At 34.6% G+C, this 14,874-nt stretch overlaps 1 protein-coding gene across 1 annotated transcript; it reads right to left on the bottom strand.

Annotated features, from left to right (window-relative positions):
• Positions 1 to 10,491: 10,491 nt before the first annotated feature.
• LOC128245771 (heat shock 70 kDa protein 12A-like) lies at positions 10,492 to 14,370 on the bottom strand. The gene is made up of 4 exons (XM_052964001.1): positions 14,172 to 14,370; positions 12,355 to 12,573; positions 11,700 to 11,835; positions 10,492 to 11,534 (listed from the first exon to the last, which is right to left on the bottom strand). Exons 2-4 carry the CDS (start codon positions 12,442 to 12,444, stop codon positions 10,492 to 10,494), a joined length of 1,269 nt encoding a protein of 422 aa, XP_052819961.1. The 5' UTR covers positions 12,445 to 12,573; positions 14,172 to 14,370.
• Between the last annotated feature and the right edge of the window lie 504 nt (positions 14,371 to 14,874).

Raw genomic sequence — 14,874 nt, 5'->3', positions numbered from 1 at the left:
CCATGGGGAAAGACGGTTCGAAATCACACGGACCAGATGCCGTCATTTCAATGATAGACTGGACCCTTCAAAACTACGGCGGCCAATCAACGTCTTGCTCCATCCACGCCGATAATTGTCCAGGTAAATTTAAACACAAAACAAATCTTTCACAAAGCATATACAATTTATTACTAGCATACCAATTTATTTTAGTTCAATTATGTAAATATAAGCGGTAATTTGCATTGCTCGATAGACATTTAACACGTTCCGTAATTCGATAAGCAGGATGTTTATATCAGCTAGATAGTTTTCTGATATTTAGAAAACTAAAAAATATGTTTTTCTTTGAATGAAAGCGAAGAGTACAAACAGGCGACGTTTCTCTTTAACAAAGATCAAGATCATGTTTTCATTGTTATAACAATAAGTAATAATATCAGTAAGTAACGGTCCAGACTCAAGATCCTTTCATTTCAATCTTAAGTAAAAGTTGTTGATAGGAATATAATATGCTGCTTTCTTTCAATGCTCACTTCGATGAATCTATATTAATATTATGTTATTAATTAGGTGATTTCATATTGGCCTAGTTATTTCTCCGAGGTTAGCTGTATTTGTCTGAGCCCGAAAGGGCGAAGGCAAATACAGCTGACCGAGGACAAATAACTGGGCCAATATGAAATCACCTAATTAATAAGTATTTTATTAATTTACTATTACCATTTTGGTTAAAAACATTCTTATAACTTACCTTTAAGTTCACAGTTAAGACGTATTTATCCCTTTTTCATTCATGGTGTCTGCTTTTATAGATTTGACTTTGCTGATTTTGACATGCATCCTTAGAATAACATTGCACATACTCATTAATAAAGCACTATACATTGTAAGGAAGCATGTCTTTTCGTCTTAAATTCGTAAATCATTTGCCAAAACGTCAAATGTTTCACCTTCGTCGTCCATTTTACCGGTGTACAAAATCGTAATAGTCGTAAAATCCACAAACGGGTTAAATACAACTGTAATATCAAACCGTACAACGGTGGTTCAATCATTCAATAGGTTCAAGTATTCCAAATAGGTTTATAAGAAGCACAGCTTTTCAAAACTGTCGGAAAACGAAAAACAAAATGGCTACCTTTAAAAATAATTTCCGGCATATTTCTCATATAAGGCGAGTTTCGACAGCAAATGAAAATGGCCCATTTCTCAAATCCTATATTAGGCGAGATTTGTAGGCAATCAAAACGGAGGAAACTCATATTAGACGAGTTCTGTTGATATTGGCCGAGTTCTGGCATATATTGTCTTCAATTGTCTGGTATTGGTACCGCAATTGTCTCTGTATCTCGCCAAATACGTAATAGTTGATTAATAGTAGGTTATATTAAGTCTTAAAGGGACTAGACATCAGATGGCCCCAAATCGGCAAATACATTATTTCCTCGAAATAATCCTAGAAATTTCAATAAAATCTACATTGGGACCGATAATACATCGGTTTACATGTTTGAAATAAAATCTAAAACATTGAAATGTTTATTTGAGTAAATTTTAAAACTACAAATTTAAACAACGTCAAAATGTGAAGGTAACGTAGGGAAATGAAAACTAACGTAGGTCGCGTTTGTGTTATGTTTAGTAGTATTGTTGTTGTGGATGTAGTTGTTGTTGTTTCGTTAACTTGATAAGGTTGAATAAGGAACAATTCAACGTGCTTTAAACAATTTTTTAAAAAAAACCTTAATAATTCAATTTCTTCGTAAAGGGTGATAATGATTACAGCTCTCTTGTTTATACCATATTTTACAAATAGTGACGTCATAACTTTATATTATATACATCATTATAATATTATTTTACGATGTTTCCATTTAATTTTCATCTGTTGTTGGAGGTGGGTAGGGTTAAAATAAGCCAATGATTTCTTTCGGCATGCATGATATGCTTATAACCAACGAGAGACAAGCTTTTCTGATTCTCACTAACTGAACCGAGAATTTAAATATCCACTATACGATGATACTGGCGTTTTGAAAAAAACAATCCCCGTTCATTTAATGAATTAATTGCGGGATAAATGTCAGTATCGGTGTATAAACACAGTTGGGGTGATCAAAGTGCATACCCTTTGACTATACAACAGAACGGCCCAACCGTAACCGGAAACAGATTATCAAATGAAGTCACAATAACGCTGGAAATGATCATCCACTTGAAATAGCTATTAAACGTAAATTGAAACACTAATGGCAACAATACGTTTAACATATCATAAATTTACACTTTCTAAAATGTTGATTTATTTTTTACGGGACCAATTCGTTATCCGAACATATCCAATGATGTTGCTTTCATCGGATAATAACCGCAATAGCCGAAAGGCAGTTCATTTAAGGAGTGGAAGTTGAGGTATAAACATTACCATTTGTACCGCATAATGCTTTCAGCACAGCACTTAGTGCGGATTTTCTATTCTGATAAAATATTTTCTATACAAACACTAAATTCCAAGGTCGATATGATACAATATGAAATCAAGAACAACCTTATATGACAACGAGAATTAGAATAGATATTATCGGCTTATACTATGACAATTATAGGTTAAACATTGTACGCACGTTAACAGTAGCAGTATCCAATATTAGGTATCATATTGTATAAATACCACGAGATGCAATGTACACGTTCTTTAAACCAAATATGAGAACAGACAGAAATTTAACACTTTAAAACATTAGGATATCATATTTTCTAAGAAAATGTATTACATTGTTTTTTGTCATAAAACGACAGTGTAGATCGAGTTTAACTCAATTTTTAACGCCTTACTCATCGTATTGTGAAATTATGAGTCTTATAAAGCGTCAATTTTCCCGTTATTTAATAGTTTTCATTTGCTTTCTGTAACATTTTAAGACTATATTTTGTCTAAAGTTCCATCGGAATTGCATTTTTTTTACTTTCCACCTTCGGTATTGTTTGCTTACGCCATGGCACGTAGTAATTGAGGTTCAATTTCGATGTCAAACAGTTCGTTTTAAAGATTATTTATTTTCATTTTGTATTGAAATTTCTTGGAAAAAATAATATTGAACGGCGCTGTATTGAAATGCCATGATTTATGTTATATACACCTTGCAATTAAGAAATATGAAGTGCTGCGTTATTGTGCCTCATTCATGTGGTTTAAGGGGTACCATATTATTATTATTATATTATTATACCAGATTTGTTGAGCGCCCTTTTCATAAAAAATACGTTCAAGGGTGCTTTACAATTAAACATGTGACATATCGCAGATATGTGAAAATCACCAAAAGTGACATATTTTAACATATTAAACCAATTCAAGTGAAACTCATATGTTGTAAAAACATACACACATAAAGTGTCTTAAAATGCTATATGCAATAAAATAAGCATAAAAAAGTAAAATGAGAATAAAAAATCAACAACATGAAACCAAATATATATAGTTACTGTATAATATATATAGAGTTACTGTAGTTCTGTATCGTAAAAATAAGTAGGGATAAAAACAGTCACAGTTGTTATCTATACGTTGTAAGAAGTTTTGAAAAGTTGTGTTTTGAGAGCTCTTTTGAATTAATTAAGTGATGATTCTTTTCTGAGAGTGTCCGGGAGAGAATTCCATAGTTTTGCGGCAGCAACTTTGAAACTCCTATCACCATAAGAGACCAGTCGACATTTTTGTGGCACAAGGGTGGTTGCTGCACTTGCTGAACTCAGGTTTCTAGTTGGCACGTAAACCTCTACTAAGTCGCTAATGTAAACCGGTGACTGACCATGCAAGGTCTTGAAAGTTTGAATGATAATTTTATATTTAATTCTATCTTGTATTTGAAGCCAGTGAAGGTCTTTAAGTATTGGCGTTATGTGTTCAAAACGGCTTGTTTTCGTAATGATACGTGCAGCTGTGTTTTGAACAATTTGCAGTTTGTTCGTTGTTGATTTCGGCACGCCATATAAGAGAGCATTGCAATAATCTAGCCGTGATGTCACAAGCGAGTTTATGAGAGTCTTGGTGGACTTTTTCAACACGGTCAAATTTACCGGAAATGCCTGTGCGGTGTCCAAGTACGAAATGTAATGCACAACTGGTTTCAAAACAAACTTGATTCTGCTATAAGGAAATTAAAATAGTTCGAAATTTTACCAATTCGTTATCTATTTATAATCATTGTTATTATTAGCAAATGTCAATTTTCGGAATTGGTTGAAACTACAAGCAGACGTATTTATATTGAACCATGTTATGTAGTTCTGAGTTTCCCTAACAAGCCAACCACCTGCTTACCATCTTTTCACTGATCACTGGATCGGAGTGGGGTTAATGATATATTCTAAATACTGTATTCCACGGTCTCCTGTCGATCATTGTCAAAGCGCTTCCTGACCTTATCACTAGAGTGAATGTTACCACATACAGCCTGCAACTTCAGCAATGACTGACAAACAACCTTTTTTGGATTTTAGTAGAAATGCAAATATTCTGAATATGTGTATACAGCTATCCAAAATAGCAAACCTAAATAAACATGCGATAAATTCAAACACCTTCACCAGAAATCTCTATTCTTCAAAGCTCAAAATATACTATTTCTTTATTTCCAAATTTAAACACAGTATAACACTTTTAAACACCATTTTCCTTGACCTGCCAACCGTCTGCATTACTATAAACACAAACTACACTCTTTAATTCTCTGCGTAAAACAAAATGTTCTACTAAACTCTGAAATATAATTTAAAACACTGGCATGTATAAAACGTCTAAATATGTTCCAAAAAGTATATTTAACATTGAATATTAACCGTTTTGCTTTTTCTCTTTTACACCTGGGCCTGAAGGGACACAGGAGAACCATGAACACACAGAAACTATTGACTGCAACACAAAAATAGTGTTAAAAGAATAAATTCAAAGGACTATGAATGATCAGATTTTTAATTTCAATGTTATATGTGATTAAATACTCACCAACACTTTTTTGGTAATTTAGAACCCGGAATGGTTAGTGCTGAATGCTGTGGTGTGCCCCTGTCATCACACCATAATCATATTAAAATTAAAAAAGATAAATAAATGTTAACAAAGATGAAAATATGTTTATGTCATTACTAAACTTACTTACTACTTATATGGCACTACATACTGTTTATTCGAAGTCCCGCTGTAGTCAGATAATTCTTAATGATCACTATCACTAAAGATGATAAATTAAACGATGTTCATAAGGAAACACTTAAACAAATGTCATATGCAGATTATGTTTTAATTACACTACATTCCGTATACGTATGCTCTGGATAGTGTCAACATCAGCACTTAACACTTTGTCTTACACCCGAAAAGTGCTTGTAAATTGTATATATAATAAATGCATATCCTTCCGAAAATTTAAAGCGGATGTTTATATCAATTATTTGCTTCCGTTCTGTTCCGGAAGAGATTCAACATGTGCATTAGACGCATCACAACATTTGCCACAGTTTTAATATCCTGATTCTCGGACTAAATTACGATACTATTCAATATGTAACACTTGATCTGATGATAATCTATCAATTTCGGACGACAAATTCAGTAAAATCATATTACGGAATTGGTTACCTCCTTCCAAAGACAATGAAATTTTTTGCTTTGTATTGATATACTTGATATGCGTCTATAACCTTACAATATTAATACTGCAAAGGGAAATAAAGGTTGATCCGATATAGCCTTTACTTTCTCAATTTATATTAACCACTAGTTGTTGAAACATTTATCACCTATCGAAATGTACCAATATATGTACATGTATATGTTATTCACAATCAGTGGACGAATTCGATGCATGATGGACTCAAAATTTAGACGCTTTCGAGGCTCGGCGTCTTCCTGCTTTGTGCAATGGGAAATGTAAATATTCGTTTTTCATTTCCAACTCAATTCATAGCACTTCAACTTTACTTACTTTTATTGAATGTATCTCAAAAGATTAAGATCTTAAATGAACGATTTATTGTTAAATTCCTGTTCCGTTTTAAGCGTTTTGTAGATTGGCGTCCTTATTTTCAACTAGGAGCACTTTAGATATTGACATATTTTTAATTTTACCCTGCTATCAACCATTCTGATGAACCGATAAAGGCATGCTGAATAAACTCATTGATATCCTCTACAGGAGTGCATGTGTGTACAGTAATGTCAAAATACACTGATGACGAAGGGAGAATCGCCTACCACAACAAAGATATGAAGAATGCTCTCAGGAGCGTCGAAATACTATGGTCATATCAAAATTAACATAAACGGCCACTGCATAGTTAGGAAGAGTGCCGTAAGATAGACATGGTAGTGCTATAAAAATGCAAACGAGAGAATACCCGGTGACTGCAGGGACATGAACTTTGACGAGGGGAACAATAACGTAAATAGCAGTGGAATCAACTACGAAAATTGAAGCACCGAGGAACACTTTATTTTAAACGGCGAAAACCAGATGAAACAGCAACATGATCGTTGCGCTTATCTTTTTTTTCCCATATAAAGTGGTGTATTATCGGCCTCCTACTAGCTCGAATTGACAATTCTAGGTGTGTTTTTTTTTAAGAAAATATGCATTTGCCGAGATTTGGACCATCTGGTGTATAGCTCATTGAAGATAAAATGTTGCAAAAATAGTCTCATTTTTATTTCATATTTATATTTGAAATCCTGTTTAATAAGCGTGTCGTCAAATATCGCCAAGGACTTTCGTCACAATTCCCTCCAAAGTAAATCGTTCGACTTAATGTCGGTTGTTAACGTGCTTACAAAGAAATATTAGTCGGATACATACAAAAACCAAATTTAAAATGTTTCAAAATACATTGTATTTTTCTACTTTTAAGTTTGATATTGAGCAAGCATAGTACTGTTCATATATCCTTTGCAAGAAGTGTAGCTGTAATTTGGAGATGAGCAAATTTTACGAAAAAAGATTATATAAGAGTGAGTTCCAATTACAAAGCATTTAATTTAGCTATAATATTGTATTGTGTACTTAAGCCGTAATCGGGTTATCTCTCTCAACAAGATATGTTCTGAAAGTATGTGTTAATTAAATAGATACATCATTGAGCTTGTGAAAACTGTAGTACTTTTACGAATAACATTGAACATTTGGTATGATATTCGTAATCGGCAAGGAAGTACCTTTCAAATCACACCATAAATGTATGTGGTCAACGGTCATCCAAACATTTAACATTAAGTTAAACGTCGGAGTCTTAAACGCAGTGGGAACGGTGGCTGACCATACGAATCAAAGCCGGACATGACGAGCCATGTGAGCTGACCAAATGCATATCAGATTTTGAGATATGGCAGACTGCACTGCCTCTTTAATATAAAATTATTTTTATTGCTACACCTACTTCGTAAAGTCGGTGTTGATGACAGGTGGTTCGTTTACGTCCACGCCGCCAATAGAGGAGTGCGCCGAGGCTTATGGTATACACATTACTAATACACTTTAAATGATCATTTCACCATTCGTTTTTATCATAATAACATCATGTTATTTAGTTACATAAGACATCGAATTCTAAAATTATTAATCTTAATCAAGTCGGAGTGTTTGTGTGTTGGGACTAATTTTCAAAGTTTGTAATAAACGTACAGTTTTAGGTTAAGCTTCATCTATCAACTTCGGCGTAACAAAAGTAAATTGAAAACTATTTTTCAATTCTGTTTTGTATTTGTTTGACGGTACTGATTTTCAAAGATTGTAATAAACGTACACAAACGTACATTCTTTATGAGATATTTTGGGGTAAAAGGGAATTGACCAAATTTTACTAAAAAAGATTTTATCAGATGTTTTCTCAAAAAGCATTCACACTTTTTTTGGAAATCAACAATTTCTTGTGGGATCTTTATAATATATTTTCAAATAAGAAAGAAAGTCAATAAAATAATGAAAAACAGGCAATTGGATTTATTTCCTAATTATAGAAAGCAAATAAATGTCTAAAATAGCTTCAATCACCACCAAGCCCCAAGACATTGTTAATTCGGTTAGTACTGACAATTTTGGAACAAAAACATATTCATTCTGCGTTTAGACATTTCTATACACAAAATGAGTTGTTGAACAACTGACCATCAGATCATGTACGATAAGTAAATAGTTTGGTTGTCGTTCGTCCATCAGTCTTGGTCCATCAGCCTGTTCCAAAGTCTGAAACAAATATTTCCTGATGCTAGATCTGTCCATTCGTTTTCAAACCGTGACCTCGACCGTTCACTCGGATGTCTGAACTATATCTATGCTTGTATGTAACTACTCGAGGTTATCCTTATAAAATAGCCTTTATTTAAGGAATTAATTTTATTGCCGGATTGATTTCTTTATCGTCGGAGTTTGAATGCAGTTGGGCTGGTTCAAGTGTGTGGAGTCCAAAGGACTCCAGCCGTATTTTAACCAGTCCAACAGCGTTATATACCCGATAATGACATCAATCCCGCAATTCATTACTTATATTTACACTAAAAGTTAATTATTCATTCAATGGTTGTTATAAATACGTTATTACATTTAAGAAAACCTTACAGTAATGTTTTTTTGCCCATTCTGTAAAAAAAGTCCCGGCCGTAACCGGAAACAGTTTATCAAATTACGACACAATTTCGCGGCAAAAATGAACACTTTAAGTCACTTTGAAACGTTAAATTGAAACAATAATGATAACAATACCTTAAACATATAATAAAACACTTGCTTGCATAAGAATTATTGTTTTTCGGGCCATACTGACATTATAAAACAATAACAAGATAAAAACAATCAATTTACATGTTTATTGTTATGCAGTGATTCGCGAACCGAACATATTGTTAGATGTTACGTTCATTGGGAAATGTTTGCAATTGCTGAAGGGTAATTCATTTAATGAATCGAAGTAGAGGTGTTAATATAATATACTGATTGGTCGCTAATTACAGTCAAGCATTAATCACAAATGAACATATACCCATGAAACAGTTGAGGTTGCTACCAGATTGCACAGCATTGTCTCGAGAATCGTGTGAAAACATAGTTTTTATTGAATTTAAAAACACAAAATGGCGCTATGTTTCACAATAAGATGAACATCTTTACAACATCTTACCATATCCTTTAAGAAATACGACATTATTCTAATGATGTTTTCTCTTTGCCGCGTTGTTGACGTGAGTTATGTTGTTGCTGCTACTACTGGATTAATTGGATTTAAGATTGATGTAGCTAATCGGATATAACTACATGAATCTTTTCATTAACTGTATTTTGGTGTCGTAATTAAATAGTTAATAACTTAATTTTTTAATTATTATTTTTATAATTGAAATGCGAATAAACAGGTACTATAACAATGCAATACATGTTAATTATTGTATATACAGACATGATATCATCCACGTTATGTTTGTTCTACATTTAACCCTTTCCCTGATAGATGATTGACCAAATAAGCAACCAACCGCACCCGTATCAGTGAAATGCTTATAAGTGCCTAATAGGGAGCTTGCCCCTTTCAGTACCCTTTCTTCATAGGGGATATTGTAAAAGACAGTGGGAAGTTGATACGTGCTCCGTTAAAGCATATTTACTGTGACAAGCACATTTTTTCATTTTGATTTGGTTGTATGACTTATAAATATACCATCAAGATTGCATATTTGGCTATCTATTGATGAATATTTTTATCTAAGGAATTGACAAGAATTTATAGGGACTTGATCATAAATTCCTTCCAATACATTTGTCCAAGCTTGATAGGCCAACTGTCATCTGCTTAACCCTTTGGGTATTGTTCAATGACTCTGACCTCAGGCTTAGAAAGATTAGATGCCTGTTTCAAGAATGAATCATTTGTTGAAAAACTTTTAGTACTAACAGATTATTTTTATTGCACCACATTCGTTTATTTTGTGTTTTAGGGATATATATTTCACACTATGTAGATGTTTTTTTTATTGCAGGTAATTTTTATTTAGGTCATTGAAACTGATATGAGTAACAATGCGTATCTATTGTGCTATGGATAGAGGAGTAGATTTGAGAATGTATGAGGCTATCAGTAATGACGTTAATATGAGTATCTATCGCGCTATGGATAGAGGAGTAGATTTGAGAATGTATGAGGCTATCAGTAATGACGTTAATATGAGTATCTATCGCGCTATGGATAGACGAGTGGACTTTAGAATGTATAAGGCTATCAGTAATGGCGTAAATATGAGTATCTATCAGGCTGTGGATACAGAAGTAGAATTAAGTATCTATCAAGTAAAGAAAACAGCAAAATAATATATTGAAACGCGAAGCATATATGTACAAGCAAACACTTTCGAAACATTCTATAGAATAGTTTTGTGAAACGTTAGAACGCTTGCATATTTTGTGTCATGCGTATGCGATACTGTACAAACATTCTGATATGCATTTACACATTGTTCCACACTAGTTACTTGAAACACTCAAATGTCATTGAGGCCTCTTTCCCCGTGGCCATGTTCTTCGTCTTCACCAGCAACTCAGTATCCCCGAACACGAACGTGTCTTCTATATCCTGTTCTTCAAACGGAATGTCAATGCTGTTTTCCAGTCTTATAGTCCCAATTAGTTCACATCCAGGGTCTGTCACGTACTGGGGGTTCTCCTGTATCGTCCTGTAGACGGGTGTGAGGGAAACTTTACTGTAAGGAGTACCCATCTTGGTCACCTGAACGTCCACTCCCACCTTATCGTTCACCCGCCTGTACACCTTGAAACAATTAGGCACCCACCACTCTCCATTCTTCCAAACCTTCTTTTCACCTGAGTGTTTCTTTTCATCAAACTCGACCAACACTTTTGTTCCATACGTGTATTTCATAATCCTTGAGCTGACAATGGCTGGGTTGTGTCCAAACCTCACTGCGCCTTTTAACACGGCGAGGCCCGCGTCTTCAGGAACGATCATCCTCACGGCGGGTATTTCATTCCTCATTCTTTCCTGAACGTACGGGCTTTCACCGAAGCCACCAACTAGAACGATAGTTTGCACGCGTTCCATTTTTGCTTCTGCTAGAAGTGACCTTATATGCTGGATCAGCATGTCGATTGGACTTTTGAACCATGATTGTATTACTGTCCCGTCGATTTTCAGCTTGTCCCGAGTCAGTGTTATGGAATTTTCCAATGCTGCAATTCTGTCTTCAATCGATTGTTTGGAATGTTCTTTAGCAAGGTCACGCAATGAAGCAGACAAACGAACAATAATATGCTTTGTTTTAACGGATTCAAAGGATCGTTTTTTGTGTTCAAATTCATGAGTGATATCAAAATAATCACTCATATCCGTATTTTGCAGTTCAAGGAGAGCCCTTTCCCCAAGCAAACAACCCAACATTTTCATGTAATTTTCATCAACAAAGATGCCTCCCCAAGGACCGCCGCTGGCTTTGTGGATTTCCTTCAAGTTTCCGTCTGGGTTTTTTTCGTGTACGGAGATATCTGCTGTTCCCCCTGGAAAAATTGTTAAGATATTATTTTTTTCTAAAATGCTTACCTATAGTATCCATGTATAATATGCGCACTTATTTTTGTAGCCAATTATCCTATGGTTAATAAAAGACGGACGGTTATAAGTAGGTATGGCTTTTAAATTTTAATATAGAGCAACTTTCTAACCTCCAAGATCGACAACCATGTACTGAGCTCCTGGAATCGATACAGCGCCTTTCACGTCCATACCCAACGTCTCACACCAGATCGAGGCACACTCCGGCTCCAAGGCAAGCTTAAGGCGGTTTGGGTCGATTCCAGCCTTTGAAAAAGTCGATTCAGCAGCTAAGTATAGACCTAGGTACATACGAGCTACTGTATCCTCTACCGGAGGTTTTGAATTCATTGATGAGCTTGAAGCACTGGATGTATTATTTCAGTAACGAGGTCAATGGTTGTTTTAACTGCTTTGAAACGTGACGTTATGGATATCGTTCCATTAGAAGCATACTTTTATGTGAATATCGTTAGTTCTGATTATCATGGTGAGATTCCTATGAGAGCTTATAAAATATAACGATTTCCATAATGTTGATGTTTATGTAATTGATCACAAAGCCTCAATTTAAGTTGTTTTCAAAGTTAGTAAGCATGTCTATGTTTTTACTTTGGACCACTTAATCTATATTCAATGGCCCATTTTACATTTTAAAAATACTTACATGTATATAAAGAAGAAGGTCTAAGCTATCAGTCAGTTATTCGAACCAAGTCTTTGATGTACATATAAAAAAACAAATTAATTCATAATGCAAGGCAACAAAAAAAAACATTGACATACTGCAACTGCTGCATCCCTCATGAACCTCTTGGCATTGTCTTCCCAGATAGCCGGGACGGTCAACACATACGATATGTCCGTCTCTTTCATTCATATCTTTTGCTTGTTAACCGCATCTAGTAAGTGCTCTCTCAGGAATTGTATAGACATGACAAACAGCGGGAAAGCCTTCATCTGTATTCCGCAAATGTCCTCCACCGTAACTTCTTTCGTCAAGTGCTAGAGGTGACATTAATTTTACTTTTATAAACGTTTTACGTCTTCATCATCTAGCTGAAGTTGGCTCCAGGCTCCAAGTATGTAACTTATTTAATTAGTTCCTTATTGATCAATGCTAGAAATCATGACAGGTTGACTACTTGATATTTCCAAAGCGGTTACCCTTATATGTAATGATACCGATATCTTGATATATATCATGCCGCCGCGTGATTCCCGTTGATTGTCTGTCATGCATTAAACTACGTGTCTCTAAATAATATTATTGTAGAAAGACCAAGCTGATATTGATAGTAGGGTGATTTTCAGTAAAAACGTATCTTACTTGTATTAAGGATGAGACGGTATTAAAAGTTATAAACAACATGTTTTGCAAAGTCTGTATTATTTGAAACTGCCGGCATAAATTGCCAGCCGTGGTTTGGGTTGAAAACTCCAAGACCGCGTCCAAAATGTCCGCCATAAATTTTCAGTAAAAGGTTTCTTTCTGAAAATGGTATAATAATTCAATAGATTTGAATGAACACTTACATGGATATTACTTGTCGGATATTGGCATACTACATTCACCATTTCAAGGTCAATGTTAAGGTCACATCTAAAAGTTTATTATGATTATTTTGGATAGAAAAGTGGTGCAAGCTTTGTTAAAAATATGTGTCTTCAATTAAAGACATACTGTTAGGTTCATTTGTCGGACTTAAAACACATGAAACAAAGGGGTGTCTGAAAATTACTATTGTCGTGATGATTGTATGTTGTACAATTTAAAGTATATCTAAGTGTGTGTCATGTCACTATTTCATAATTTGCTCCATGTCGGCAATCATTACTGACATCTTTGGTGTAATGCTCAAGGTCTGTTCAAATTAATTATACATTTCAAGTAAGGTGTTTATTTTGGTTTAGAATGCGTTATTCCATTGGGCCTAAAATTGAAGAAACTTGCTGTCAGAATTGTACAATAAGTTGTGAATGCTTAATTCTTCAAATTATATGAATATGACTGTCATGTATTTGTTTCATAGTGTGCTTTGTGTTGACATACATTTTTTCTTATAAAAATGATTGTTACATAGTAAATACTACTTCCCTCCATATTTAGCTACCCTTCAGTAAAATCGTTTGAACACATCGAGGCGTCAAACTAGCCTGTCCCAAGGCTTTCGACAAAAGATGCTGTTTCTGAGAGCTTAAATATTTAGCGTGTAACCACTACATTTTGAATAATGTATTGAAATGACTATATTGTAACAAAATGACACACCAAACTGAACATTTTAAAATCAAGGTCGCAAAAAAATCAGTCGAATAAGAAAAATTTATGCTGACTGTTTTATATTCTACAGACTTTGCCAAACAGTTTGGTATATTTCATTTGTTGTTCTACTCTTTGTACCACCTACCCCCCTAAAACCACTGAAAGTCACCCTGCAATATCAATTTAGTATATGAGGTCAATATTTGTATAATCAATAACATAAATAATACAACGAAACCTACAGAGACAAGGACGAAAGTAAAACAAATAGTTAGGGGAAAAAGGAAATAATAATAGCATACAATGCTAGTACAGGATAACATTATTAATAAAATACCTCATTACTATGCAGAACCATTTTGAATCTCCGAAAAAGCCTCCAGCCGTGATGCTCATCGTCTTCCGCTAGGTCTGCGTACTTATCTTCAGCTTCGAATCCAAACGAATCAAACTGTTCTTTGGGTTTGATAAGAACGGAGGTAGGAGTCTTTCATGACACCAGTTTGGAAGATCCACCGCCTGCATACCAATTCTGGTTTGTCTGAATCTTTTTAGGATCGTCTCGGAAAGAGAATGCATAGCCGCTGTATGTCGTACCAAAGTCGAAAGCAGCAACTAGAAGAGTGTTGTTTTGAGCATTGCTGGCCATGGTTGCTTTGCTCTAAACGAAGACAGAGCTGTGGAAATGAGAGTTGTCTAGTGGTAATGTTTCCCGCCGTCACTTAAGAGGTCTTGGTTTCCTATTTGTCCTCAACAAAGACAGCAGGCTCTCGTTCAATCAAGAAACCTAGGTTTAAATTCGTTCTACAGAGAGATATTAAACAGTAGTACCACTATGTTAAAAATCTCGGCTAGGGATGAATTCGAACCTATGATTATTGATGAACTTTCTGCCATACCTCAATACCGCATAACTCTCAAAAAATTGATGAGTAAAGTCGGTGGAATGAGCTCTTTTACGTTAAAATAAACAGTTTTAATATGATTCAAAAATATTTGTTGACATTAGTGGATACGGGCCCAGGTTTTTGTCTCATTCA

Source organism: Mya arenaria, chromosome 9 (assembly GCF_026914265.1).
Source record: "Mya arenaria isolate MELC-2E11 chromosome 9, ASM2691426v1".
Taxonomy (NCBI): Eukaryota; Metazoa; Mollusca; class Bivalvia; order Myida; family Myidae; genus Mya; species Mya arenaria.
Note: the sequence above shows the minus strand (reverse complement) of the source record. Positions and strands in the feature narration are given on the sequence as shown.

What these genes read in the sequence shown, in the direction of transcription:
- LOC128245771 (XM_052964001.1), bottom strand. Translation starts at nt 12,444, where the DNA reads ATGAAAGAGACGGACATATCGTATGTGTTGACCGTCCCGGCTATCTGG. An exon ending in TGAGGGATGCAGCAGTTGCA is followed by an intron (nt 11,836 to 12,354) that starts GTATGTCAATGT and finishes ACTTTTTCAAAG; the next exon opens with GCTGGAATCGACCCAAACCG. An exon ending in CATGGTTGTCGATCTTGGAG is followed by an intron (nt 11,535 to 11,699) that starts GTTAGAAAGTTG and finishes CAATTTTTCCAG; the next exon opens with GGGGAACAGCAGATATCTCC.